The sequence below is a fragment of the Pocillopora verrucosa genome, chromosome 13 (assembly GCF_036669915.1).
Source record: "Pocillopora verrucosa isolate sample1 chromosome 13, ASM3666991v2, whole genome shotgun sequence".
Classification (NCBI taxonomy): Eukaryota; Metazoa; Cnidaria; class Anthozoa; order Scleractinia; family Pocilloporidae; genus Pocillopora; species Pocillopora verrucosa.
Window position 1 is genome coordinate 13,573,779 of NC_089324.1, and position 13,195 is coordinate 13,586,973.

General features: G+C 39.2%; 2 protein-coding genes across 3 annotated transcripts in view; one reads left to right on the forward strand and one right to left on the reverse strand.

Moving 5' to 3' along the window:
• Window positions 1-41: 41 nt before the first annotated feature.
• LOC131770069 (leucine-rich repeat-containing protein 57) lies at window positions 42-4,032 on the forward strand. The gene is made up of 4 exons (XM_059085790.2): window positions 42-240; window positions 1,036-1,171; window positions 2,099-2,556; window positions 3,469-4,032. The coding sequence occupies exons 1-4, from the start codon at window positions 160-162 to the stop codon at window positions 3,508-3,510; spliced, it is 717 nt and encodes a 238-aa protein (XP_058941773.1). The 5' UTR covers window positions 42-159; the 3' UTR covers window positions 3,511-4,032.
• A 561-nt stretch (window positions 4,033-4,593) lies between these two features.
• LOC131770060 (low-density lipoprotein receptor-related protein 2) overlaps window positions 4,594-13,195 on the reverse strand; it is a 57,530-nt gene continuing 48,928 nt past the window's right edge. For both annotated transcript variants that reach the window (XM_066160749.1, XM_059085778.2), the window contains 11 exons: window positions 12,788-13,037; window positions 11,669-12,069; window positions 11,205-11,327; window positions 10,742-10,832; window positions 10,167-10,289; window positions 8,959-9,063; window positions 8,431-8,565; window positions 8,183-8,250; window positions 7,496-7,583; window positions 6,777-6,900; window positions 4,594-6,036 (listed from right to left, as the gene is read on the reverse strand). In XM_066160749.1, coding sequence (XP_066016846.1) covers window positions 5,785-6,036; window positions 6,777-6,900; window positions 7,496-7,583; window positions 8,183-8,250; window positions 8,431-8,565; window positions 8,959-9,063; window positions 10,167-10,289; window positions 10,742-10,832; window positions 11,205-11,327; window positions 11,669-12,069; window positions 12,788-13,037 — 1,760 coding nt within the window. In that variant the 3' untranslated portion in view covers window positions 4,594-5,784. The remainder of the gene's footprint in view (window positions 6,037-6,776; window positions 6,901-7,495; window positions 7,584-8,182; window positions 8,251-8,430; window positions 8,566-8,958; window positions 9,064-10,166; window positions 10,290-10,741; window positions 10,833-11,204; window positions 11,328-11,668; window positions 12,070-12,787; window positions 13,038-13,195) is intronic.

The window sequence follows — 13,195 nt, forward strand, 5'->3', positions numbered from 1 at the left end:
CAAAACTTTCGCCAGGCTACTAAGCTTGATTGAAAAATAGTCGGAAGGGAGGGTTGCAATGTACATGACAGACTTGTTTGATATTATGATTGTGAATATTCGTTGAAATTTAGCGGAGTTGGCTAAGGAAGCGCCCGATGACCGATAGACTTATCGAAAATGGGTAATTCGCTGTCTCCACATTTAGAGAGTGCACAAAAAACTGGAGTCTGTTCTCTTTGTGGCAAGGGACTGTCAGAGGTAAAACTCGATCGGTTTAAGTTCTTGGGAAGATAATCCAATAAGTCTCATGCTTTTTTTTATCGTTTTACGCTTAGTATGGTTCATAGATTGTTTTTATTTGAAAATATAAACCATTTTTTGAGATCGACCGGTATCGTTGCGGTAAATGTCTTGGATCAATGACAGTATTGACAGAAGGTGAAGCTCACGTCTGAGATGGATGAAGCGTTCGTTGCGGTACCAGATGCCATTTTGCTTTCCATTTGCAATTTTCAAAATTTCCTTTATTACAACGTTTTATCTATGCTGAAACAAAATTCACATTACAGTTCATGTGATTGCGGAGGCTTCCGCTAGGGGATGTTTAAGTTTAATAAAGGTTTCTATAATCCTTTTAACCCCTAGAGGTGATAAACATGTTAATTCTCTTTACAGTATCCATACATTATCTGGCAAAAAGGTAATGAGAATATCAAACTTATTGGGTAGAAGTTGTTTTCTTGAACGAACACCAAATTCTTGTTATTTATATACAAGGAAAAGTGTGACAGATAAAAGGAAGAATAAAATAACATACCTTGAGATTAAAGGGTTAACTGTGCTAAGGTTTTTTATAACAGCTGTCGTGTTTTAATTATTCATTCTGCAGTAAACTTTGTTTCATGTCATCTGCATGCAGTACTGGCAAAAGTTCAGATCTTGCTAGCACTGCATTCAGTGTGCATGTTGCAAGTTGCATGTATTATATTGCATGCCTACAGATCATGGACAACAGCTACATGTAAATGCTTTTTGTGACTTTGTTTCAAACAGATTCCTCCTCAGTTGCTAAGGTTAGGGAGTTCCTTACGAACATTGGACCTCTCTGAGAACAAATTAAAGGTTTTGCCCGCAGCGTTTGGCAGTTTTACTTCCTTGAAGAGTCTTACATTGTCATCAAACAGTATTGGTAAACTATAGCTTTATGTCTTGTTTATATGTAGCCTGGAAGTAGGCCTCACTATGTAGTAGTTATTATTAGTACTGCAGCACAAGCATATCTTCCCTTGTCACGGAGGTCAACTCTTTATACCCTAACATCAGTATACATATTCTCCATACTGTTCCCTATACATTTCCTTAAGTGCTTACAAGGAGAATTTGTGTAACAATCAACAGCTTCTTTAGCTGCTGATATCTTTCTTTATTCTCATGACCTTACTTCATGATTCATGGGTGATATTGTAAGAAGAGGCTTTGAGATGTTGAACCAAGCAAGCTGGTGATAGGTCTGCAAGGAATCTGGCCCTCATTATCAATGCATAACCACTTGCAGACCTCTCTCTGGCAGGTGTTGTTCAATGCCTCAAACTTATTTTGTAACACCCTGGTACTAAAATGCTAGTAATGAGGGCCAGTGGACATAAGCTAATTTATATACTGTAGAAGCCAAAGAGAAAATACCTGGCTTATCCAATTTTACTTTTATATCCCATTAAGTAGAACTGAAAGCAGCTTTTTAATGCCAGCAGTCAGACAGGAGTGTAACGAAGTATGGGAGAGATTTACAGCACTTTGGTGTTGATGTGAAATTTTTACTCTTAGAGGCCAGCAAGTCCAAAGTTGACCAAACTTTTCTGAAGTTCTCGCAAAAATTTTCAAAGATGTTTCATTTCTGTTTGGAAGATGTCCTGTAGAGTCAACAAAAATGGGCCTGAAATGCTCATCCTTTCACTATGGAAGATTTTGGCCAAATGTGGAGTTTCTCTAGAGATGGCCAAAATTTTCCTAACATGTTATTGATATTCCCTAAGACTTTCTGAAAATACTTCAGAGGTGTCCTGAAGACACATTTGGAAATCCATTCTAACAAGAATTCTTTTCTTCTCTCTCTTAGGGGTTTTACCAGTGGAACTCTCTCAGCTGAAGAAGCTAGAAGTATTAATTATCAACAATAACCATCTTAAGGTCCTCCCTCTAGGACTTTTCACAAGCCTGAGCCACCTTAAAACCCTTTCACTAGCTTCCAATCAGCTTACAGCATTCCCAGAGGGTCTTGGTACCTCAAAGCATTTGGATGTAGTTGATTTGTCCAATAACAAAATCCGCAGTCTTCCAGAGTCTGTGGGAGATTTACAAATGGTAGAACTTAACATGAATAAAAACCAAGTTGCATTACTTCCTGCCAGTCTTGCAAGATGTCCTCGACTCAAAGTTCTTAGATTGGAAGAAAATTGTTTGGCTTTAGATGCTGTTAATCCAGAACTTCTGAAGGAATCACAGATTTCCCTGCTTGCAGTGGATGGTAATTTGTTTGAAACAAAACAGTTGCGAGAGGCTGAAGGCTATGACCAGGTATGTCATATAAAAGTGAAGTTGCAAGAATCGCATATGCTTGAGGAGTGCAGTAACCCTTTAACTCCCATAAGTAATTCACATGTAAGTTCTTCCCGCAACATCCATACATTATCCTGCAAACAGTAAACGAGAGTAGTCAAACTCATCAGGTAAAAGTTGTTATCTCAATCCAACACCAAATTCTTCATGTTTACAAGGTAAAGAGGCTTGGTCTCCAAGCCTCCTAAGTATATGATCAAAAAGTGTAGCTTCTGTCCTGGTTTGAGATTAGTTACAGTTTGTAACTGTACTTGGAGCATTTTCACACAGTTATCCATAATTATGGTTATCATTAATTTTATGTGAGGTAGATATCAAAGGAAAGACCCAAGGAAAAAACTAATACCCCTCCATTGCTTGGTGATTTTGAAATTGCCCAAAATTGCTTAATTTCTACTGGTGGCTTTTTTCTGGTACAAAATCATGTAGAGACTATCTTTTTGGGGTTTGCACCTCATAATTTAGAGATATGCAAGAACATGTTTATCTTCCTTGAGGAGATCTGTATAATTCTTTATGTGCGTTAGGAACACACAATAACAAATTTTAATTTCTCTTAAGAATGAAACCACCACAGCATTCACTGAAAAATCAAGATCTTTTTGCCTATGAGCCTGGCATGTTCTAGGCACTCAGTTTGTGAGGATGACTAAAAGTGGAGTAAGCATGGGAAGAAATACGGAAGGGCAATTAGGAGGGCAGTGACCCCCCCCCCCCCCTTAATTTTTTTCTCACATGCTTTTTTCTGAGAGTGTATAACAGGCTACCTTGAGCCACTAAAATAATTGTGATTCAAGTCTGTCAAAATCTTTGCTCGATAGTGATGATGATAACCATGATGTTGAGCCATTTCTTCTTTTTTTCCTTTAGTACATGGCCCGATTTACTGCAACTAAAAAGAAGTTCACCTGATGCCAAGCTGAATACTTGTTGTCTTGGTGCTCACAAAGACCTGTGTGTAGTAAATTGGATCACTGTGACAGTTGCTTGTGCTTATGGGCATGGTGTAGACTAGAGTGAGGAAGGGGGATCTGTAACTCCCCTCTTTATAATTAAAGGATGTGTAATTGCTTTCGATAACCTTACCGTCATTATGGCACTAATGTACAGAACCTCTTCCTAGAGATGCCAAGCTGCTTGCAGCAATGAGCTATGAAAATGTTGAAAGCCGTCCTTCAAAGGGAATCCTGATTAAGGGCTCATGCTCAAATTCCCAGCTTTAGCATGTTTTTATGGTAACCAATTCTTATTATCAACTCGTTTTATAAAACCAAAGTGACTTTTAACTGTAAAGTGGTCATCAAAACAGGATTTTTATTTTGCCAAGTGTACTAAAATTGAAGTAAAATTGTAGGGTTGATGGAAAGAGATTAACACTTGTATCATGTAACACTTTATTAACAAGGAATTAAAACTCACTCTTGGTTGCTTGGATTGTTGCTTAGATATTGCAGTTTGTGGGATACAGAAGAATTTTAACCAGGGACATCTATATTGTAAATGATGTGTTACCCAAAGCATTTAAGGTGCCCCATGATGTTGCAGAAATTCTTCAGATAAGAATACTGCATAAAAACATAGCTAAAAGTTTGTTCTGCAGTTGTTAGTTTTCATAACGGTAATCCATCTTCAAAACTTTTACATCTCCTAAGCTCTTAACTCCCAGAAGTGATCATTATGTAAGTTCTCCCTATAACACCTGCCAAACAGGTAATGACAAAAATCAAACTTATCAGGTGGAACTTTTTGTCCTGGCCTACCGGTAACACCAAATTCATACAACTAATTTATAAGGAAATGTGTAGCAACAAAAGGAGAGAGACTTGGCAGTTAACCCTATAACTCCCAGATCAAATTTGTAATTCTCCTTACTGTCAACCATGCAATTCTTATAATGTTAGTTCAGAGAATGTAGTATTGGATCAACTAGTGGTGGCCATCCAAGGGAAGAAAAGGGTGGTCTTGGGGTTCAAGACAGAAAATCAGCCAGGGTAATGAGGTTAGCCAACATTGTTTTAATATCAGCTGTTGAGGTTAACTAACATTGTTTTAATATCACACTGCCTTGATGAGTTACCTCCACAGTGATCTGGATCACATTAAACATGAAATATTACACCTTATAAATAAACAGCTACATGTATGTGGTGTTTTCAAACCGTTCTACAACTACAAAAATATATACCTGTAGCATATTTCATAACTTAAAACATTCAAACTTTTAAAGACAAGGACAATAAATACAGATTATGTTTTATAATTCTCTGCTTGAAAGTTGTGAGAGAATATTACACCAATTTTAAATATATCATGATGTATTATTATAACTTAATAATTGTGGTTAAACTTGATAATAAATGCTAATTTCTCTTTGCATAACGAGCAAAGACATCTCTTGGGAGTACAAATTCAATTTCAAGAATTTGATACCAAGACACTTTTTGTAATAACTTATTTTTGACTTTCGTATCTTCCCTCAACCACTTGGTCAGGGCTATCAACTTTGTGAACTAAATCATAAAAAGCTGGCTTATGGAGAGAGTGCAATAAATCAGCAAAAAAAATTAGCAAAAGCAGTAGATATTAATTGCGCCATATAATCATTAAAATTACGGTGACAATTTAGATTTAAAAATTATAGCGTTTTACCAAACTTTACAGTCAAAAACCATTTAAGATAACACATACTAGGAGTTTAAAACTTGAGATATTCTGTAGTCAAATGTAATTCGTTCTAAAATTCTAGAAATTCATTACGATGTTTTGTTATCCCAGAAAAATAAAATTTCAAGGAGACTGACACCAACTAAGTTCGTTTGCGTTACATATAAGAGTAAATCAAAGCAATCCCAGCAGTACTCGCAAGCAGAACGTTTCATTTACGTTCAACAAGTTCCTATAAATTGCCAACTTAAATAACGTGATTTTGACCAATTTCAAATTAATACATTGAAGATGCGCAGCAAATAACTCGCCATTTTTATGATATAAGGGCAATGCAAACTTTTCTCCAAACTCAACAACAAACGCTGAAAGCACCAAAACGCAAACAATTCTTTGGGAAAGATTGACTTCTTGTTCCTGTTTTGACACTTTATTTCTTTCTTTTCCCTTGGCTTGCATTTTCATGTTCTTCTCAAATTCGTGAGCGTGGTCCTGTCAAGAACACGTGGCTTGTTTGTAATTTCATAGACAGTCTGTCTCGACTTGGTCACCCGAGGCCTCCCCGTTTACATTCTCAGCACTTCCCCAGAATACCGACCCAGGCTTTCGCGACGTATTGTGCGCTAACAAGGCTTCGTACACCGGATTTGAAAAGTCCACTTTGCCCTTACGAAATTCCACTTTGGGCAGATTATTCTCGCGGAACACCTCAGAACCCAAACTCGTCTCGGAGCGGTAAACAGATTCATAAACAGGATTGGAAAAGGTTGTACCCTGACAATAAAATTAAAAAAAAACGATACAAATTGTCAAAATAACAATACTAAAAGCCGGAAACACAAAGAACATCGCTGAGAAAACGTACATAAGGCAATTTCATTTCGCTGGTATAACCTTAGCGTCACGTCACCCTTTGCCCACGTTGCGTTACAAACGCAACGCAAGATTCATCAACTAATAAAGACGATACAAACCTAAACTTGCATGACAACATTCTTACAGCTGCAAAGCAGCTACGAATATAGTCTCTCTTTCCGGTTACTTAAAGGGAAATATAGAAACATGCTTTTTCTATTCTAAGATTTTCCTGCAAAAGAAACCTCGAACATTTGCAACAAAAACATAATGCAAAAAATGGTTTATTAAGGGTCGAAATCGGCTCACAATCGACTCAAGATAAACCAACACTCGAAATAGTTTCTTCTACTATGATATCAAATTCAAACTATATCTGTATTAGCCTGTAGAGCAGGTGTAATTCTGCCGAGCGAGTGCTCAATATTTTCTTGATGAAAATCATTGCTACCATCTTTGATTTTTACCCCAGCGAAATTCTGGGTAAAGAAAGAAATTTATTTTAAAGGGGTGATCGACGGTCAAAGGAAGGAGAAGGAAGGGGACGGGGCAATTTGTACTCGTCTATCTCCACTCTCTCGCCCAATGTCCATTCTAAATCCTCCTAATAAGTTTAATGAGACCCCTGCACTGCAGGCTACATCTGTTTATCAACTTACTTTTTCTGATCCGTCGTCAACATCGGGATTTGGGTTACTCTCCTCATAATCAAGCATCTCTTCGTACAGGAATGATGGATTCCCGACTTGAACTGCCATGCCGCTGTATTCAGTCTTCTTTGCGCTTCAAAAGTAACAGAAGATCCTTAAAAGTTGTACGGACAGCAGCCAGCCTCAGGGATTCTCAATAAGAGGGTTGATTCAGTTAAATATATGTCCTTTCACTATTGGCTTTCGGCTGTCTCGACATTGTTTACAAAAATAAATTTTCAGATAAAAAGGTTCGGCTAAATTGAAGATAGCTTTTGTTAAAACAACGGCTAAACTTTGTTTAAATAACCGGCCCTTAGTGTTTTATCATTCCATTAAAATTAAAGCAGCGTAGTTCTTTCATGCCCTGCCGTTTATTATGCTGTGCATTATGTGAGGTCAGTAAAGTGATCAGCATCTAAACTCTCCTTACAATGTCACCCCTTAATCACACATTAAGGTCAGGGGAATAAAGGAAATGATGACCAATTAAAGAAACTCGTGATTGTTAAATAAATTTTCCTTATGAGCACCCATGGAAACGTGTAGAAAAACAGTATGATATGCATACTAATGTTCCGGTGTGAAAGGTCGAGTTTGGAACAAAACAATAGTGTGCGACTTTTCAATTTAAGGCCACTGAACTGAGGTCGACGTGCTTTATTTTACAACTCTAAATTCAAACTTACGCGCGACGGCGAAGGCGGAGGAAAACAATAAGCAAAGCAATGAGCACCAAACAGGCCATCACTACCGGGACAATTATCTGTGCTGGTGCTGTAAAGAAAGAATGAAAGAAGGAAAAAGTCAACACATAGCCGCAAAAAACGTTTACCAACACAAAGAGCGGGTAATCTTTTAAGGAAAATGTTATATCGTTTATGCTGTCTGGGTTTTGTATAATTTTCATGACCAGTCAAAATACGTAATTAAAACCTCGTGCACTGTGAATATTTTTGCTTTTTGCGATATGTGAACCTTAAATTTGTTAATCCGATTTTTATGCGTGTAACGTGCACAGGACCCCGACCCCCACCCCCACCCCCAGCCCTTCTCTTTACCTTCCTCGTTTAAGAAAAAAAGAAAGGGAAGGTTTAGCTAAAGGCCTTTCTAGCCGGAGCTTATCCCGGTTTCTTTCCCCCACCCACCCCCCCCCCCTCTGCATGGGACGCTAATGACCCGGCCAGGTGTGAAACCCAGACCTCTCAACCCGAAGTCTATCGCACAGACCTTTAACCGTTTATAAACTAATAAAACCAAGGTTTCTATGAGTTTTAGAAAGATAACAAACCATAACAAAGTTCATTTTTCGTGACATAATTTAGATACCAAGAAAAAAAAGTCTCCTCCTTTGAAAAAACAAACTAACAACTCACCGCCGTGGTCGACTCTCCCCAGTACTTGCGGTTTCCCGCAAGACTTCGCCAAGCTTCCATTGGCACATCTAAAACGGCAAAATCAAAGAAATTCTAAAAATGATATAATAGATTGCATATTGTAGGACCAAATCACTGCGAGAACACCATACCTTTCGCTTCATTAAAATTACTAGTTTCATTTCAAGCAGATCAGTTCAAAACAAACTTTGCTTCATATCTAAACAATTGACATCGGTGCATCTTACCGGCACAATGCTTCGTTGGTATCATTCTTGACAACACATTCTAGATCACCGCATAATTCTCTGCGACGATTATCTTCAAAACATGGGTCTAAAGCACAAATTTTGTTTCCGACGTAACGATATCCTTTTCGACATCTGCAGAACACAGAACAAACCAGGCGTTTAATTTAGGTAGTTTACTTAACTCTTGTAACTTAATAAGATGTTTGGAAAAAACAGACCCCATTTGGAAAGCCACTTGGTACTGTTTCGATGAGGCACTATCTATCATGTCATACAATCTGGTACAAATTATCAAGTTCAGGAAAAATATTAAACTGTTTGCAACCACTGAAATAAAAGCTTTTGAAAGTATTTCCATAAGGTGCTATCTATCTGTCTCAGAACGATGGTTCTAACTGTTAAGCCTGAGGATGAACCTCCAACGAGCTATTGTTTGAATTCGTACCCGTGTGCGGCAAAGTAATATCCTCGAGGTATTAATTAGGAAAGTGGCAGTACCATGTTTGGACAAGGAGCTGTTCTTACCTGCAAGCAAAATGCCCATCTTCTACAATACATGTTCCTCCGTGACTACAGCTAAACAAAGCACACGTGACCTCACATAATACACCCATTGTTCGTGGTAGGCAACTGGAAAGAGAGAGAAAAAACTAAACAATCATACGGTTTAACGTGACAAATCCACCTTGTAACGCTGCTGCTCCCTCACTAGCTGTAAAGTTTGTAGCAAAACCCGGAATACTTGGAAAACAATAATTAGAACTGCTTTTGCACAAACGTTATCCCAGGATACTACGAAAGAGTATACAACAGTAAACAGAAGAATACAGCTATAAACAGAAGTTTATACATCAATAGCAGGCTATGGCAGTGTTCACACTTGGTGCCCGGGCACCGTGCCCGGGTTCTATTCTACGCCGGGCACCAATGTGAACACACCTTTTTTCCTGGTACCCACGCCAGAATTCGGGCACGGTGCCGGTGCCCGAGTACAAGGTTTCGACCTTGTACTCGGGCACTAAACTGGGCACTGAGTCCTTGTGTGAACACATTTTTCGTTGGTGCCCTGGCACTTTACCCACAAACCACTTGTTTTCGTACCCACAATTCCTTGTCCCACTCGAGATTTTAAAATGGCGTCCTACGGTGCAAAGTGGAGTTCAGTAGTGAGCGTGTGCTCTGTTTATTGAATGTGAACATATCTTCAGACTGGGTACCGTGTGTCTGAACACAGCACCATTTTGTGCCGGTGCCCGGGTACTAGTGCCCGGGCACCAAGTGTGAACACTGCCTAAATCTCCTCTATCTACGCCTCAGAGTTAACACTCTGCAAGAAAAATCTGTTGAAAGAAAAGCACCCAGGGGAAGTTTAGAGTTCTAGGACCTAATCAAAAAGAGCTATGAAAATCCCGTTGTTTTCCTTCAAACGTCTGCTCACATGCATTGGGCAGCGAAATCGATATCTACGATTCGCGGTTGATTCAACAGAAATACAACACTTTTCGCGGGAAAACGCCGTTGTAAAAATTAAACCTACTAGGTGAAGGGCTGATTCATGGAATCAGAGGACATAGAGGCTCGCGCTGAAGAGCTCCTGGCTATAATGTAACAAGCAAAAGTAACGCAATACTAATGCACGTATGTATGTATCAGTTGAACAGCACGTCAAGGACAACGTCTTTTCTCTAGATAAGGAAATAGAAATGAAAATATTTTAAAAACACACAACGTACTTGCATTTCGGTTTTCCTTCTTCAATGACACATATCCCTCCATTCAGACACTTCAATGTACATAACTGTGGGGTGGGTGTGAAGCTTATCTCACAGCGTGTTCCAGTCCAACCTTTTGGACAACTGGAGAAGAGAAGATAAACAAACAAACAGACAGAATATAAACAATAAAAATACAAGAAAGTAAATATTGAGTAGAGAAAAAAAATTCCGACCAAATTTTTCACAAAAGTCGCTAATCTGTCGATCTGTCTCCCACGGTCTTTTTAGCAAGCTGTGACGTTATTAATTCTTAGTGTTTGTAACCTCGAGTTAAGACAGATAAGCGTTTCCATAAAATGCTGTGTAACATAACACAAAATGTCCTTCCTAATTTTTCCCCGAGAGAAATTAACGAGAGGGCCGTTTTGGCGAGAAAAATTGTGGTAGCCGCGTTGAAAGTCGTCATTACGATGGATTTTTTCCTAGCGACTAAAATGCTATATCTGGCTACCTCTAGTGTGATTTAGGTCGCCAAATTGAGTTTTGAGGAGCATAGAGAAAGAGAAAGTTGAGCAGCTGTAGATAAAACTCACCGACAAGAGGCATTATTCCTCACATTAACACAAGTTCCTTTTCCACACAGTCCAAGCCAACACACTGGGGGAGGACGGGGCGGTTTAATTCCTGCAAAAAGAAGTAAAAAAAGCCTACTTAAGTGGAAAGGAGAAAGAAAAAGCAAAGGAACAGAGATAAGGAGTAAAAGCAGAAAGGATGATGCATATGAGACCTTAAGGAGTTCAAACGGCTACGCCGAGGGAAACATGGATTAAATGATGAAATTCCATATTAATGAAGAATTTCTAGAATGACTGGATGTGTTTACCGATTCTTGAGGCGTAAGATCTCAATTTCAGCATAAAGAGATAACGAGGTACTTCTTGAGGTAGTTTGTTAAAACTGATCGCTAATAAGGGTACTCAACTGGCAATCACGTTGTCGGACAAATCGAACAAAGGTGAGAAAAATGTATATAAGAAAAGAACAACAGACGCATACCTGTCTGACAGTCACCAGATTTTCCTGGGTCTCCTGTGGGGCACACACACACAGGCTTCTGACCACTGGACAGGCAAAGGTGAGAGCACTTGTTCTTTCCGACAGCACAGTTGTTGATAAAGTCTAAGGATAAAAAAAAAATATTTAGTAATTTGGGCTATGGTAAATAATTTGGCTTTGATTTTACAACACTAAACCCAAAGCACTCTAATACTTCTAAAACTAAATTTAAACTTCGCATTGCATTAACTTTACGGGAAAAGTTCCGAAGCAATTCCGACTCAAAAAGAGAACATTCTTAAAACCGCACGACCCTATACGATTCAACCGAAAGCTTTTGTTTTCAGTTTGTTCACCTCTCTTATCAGCCAATGCGATGTCAATTGCACAACAACGTGTACTTAACGACAAAGAGTATACATCAAATAGTCAACTGAGAACCTAAGCAGCGAAATTTTGCCAACCTCTTGGTACATGTTGTTGCTGTTGCTGCAACACAACCAACCCAACTGGACGCTTGAGTCCATGCACCAAAACCGTCAGCGGACCTTGGCCAAACTTGTTCAACTTGTACAGTTTACCAGCTTGCACTGTGACGTAAACAAAATTCTCGTGCAACGCAATCGTCACGGGTATATCATTGCTTGGAAACTCTCTTACAAGTTTCCTGTCAAGTCCGTCTACGCTAACAGATTCAACACGTCTTGTTTTAGAGTCACACAAGTAGAGTCGTTTCGCTGGAACGTCAAGGGCCAATCCGACTGGCCACTGGATTTTGTCCCGTACAAGAATTGTGCGATTCCCTCCTTCCATGAGCGCTGTGTAAATGGCCGGCTGGTAACCCAATTCGGACCAATACATTCGCCTGCAGTTCAAAAATAACGCTTGAATTATTTGCGACATACAGATAGCGCGATTTGGACCCGCCCCTAAAACACAAGGTAAAGAGCTCTAGTTCCAGAGACTGGTCCCGAAAGTAGTTGAGTTTAGATTGAGTGTAGTCATGCATGTCGCTTTTGAGGGAGTGTTTTTCCTTACAAAAGGTGTGCGAGAATGAAAACGGTTGTGTTTATAGTAAGAAAACCTGTGATTTTGACTGCGGGATACTATACTGCTTTTGCCACGGAGGAATTCCCGAAACTAGTGAGGAATTCCCGAAACTGTTACCGGTAACTTTGACCAGTTTCTCTAATTAGCTTTGATTACTATATTATTTCAGACATAGCACTATGTGTCTCCGGGTTATGGCTAACTTTCCCCTTCACAAGTTCGCCCTCTTCCACCTTGCGAGTTCACCCACTAGCGAGCTAATAATTTTGACTGGTAACTTCAAATTATTTCGAACTGCTCCAGAAAATGGATCATTAAAATTTGCACGTGTCTCCGGTTTATAGTGAATTCGCTCTATTACAAGTTCGCCTCCATTGTTATCAGCTCGCCCCAAAATATTTTGTCTCGTTTCCCTTCTATAGAAAGTCATGATATGTTTGCGACCAACATGGAATTTTCATAGCGAAACCATAACAAAGTTCGATTAACATGCAAATTGTCAGCCGTGTTAAGAAAGTACCATTAATACTAACCCGGCAGGCGGATCAAGAACAAGGGCGTGTGGCATGTTCATACGTCCTGAGAACAAAGTGTATCTATAGTAACCATCCTTTGATGCCACTTCAATGACGCGTTTTTTTGCGTCAGTCCAATAGATATTCCCACTTAACCAGTCCACGGCTAAACCTTCCGCTCTTCCCACTGGAACGTAAAGATCCTGTATTTCCTGCTTTGTTTTTCGAGGGACAGCGCGGGCCGTACGACGATTTAATTCTTCCCCGCCTTGAAAAAAAGCCGAAGGAATAATTTTAAAAAAGGCCCCCAAAATAATGAGTAGTATTGCTTGAGCGAAAAGAACAGCTCCCGTTGTTCGAATTTTACATCTCTTCATTTTTCTCAAATTTCAAGCATTTTAGAATGTAGGGCAAGTGGAATTAGGG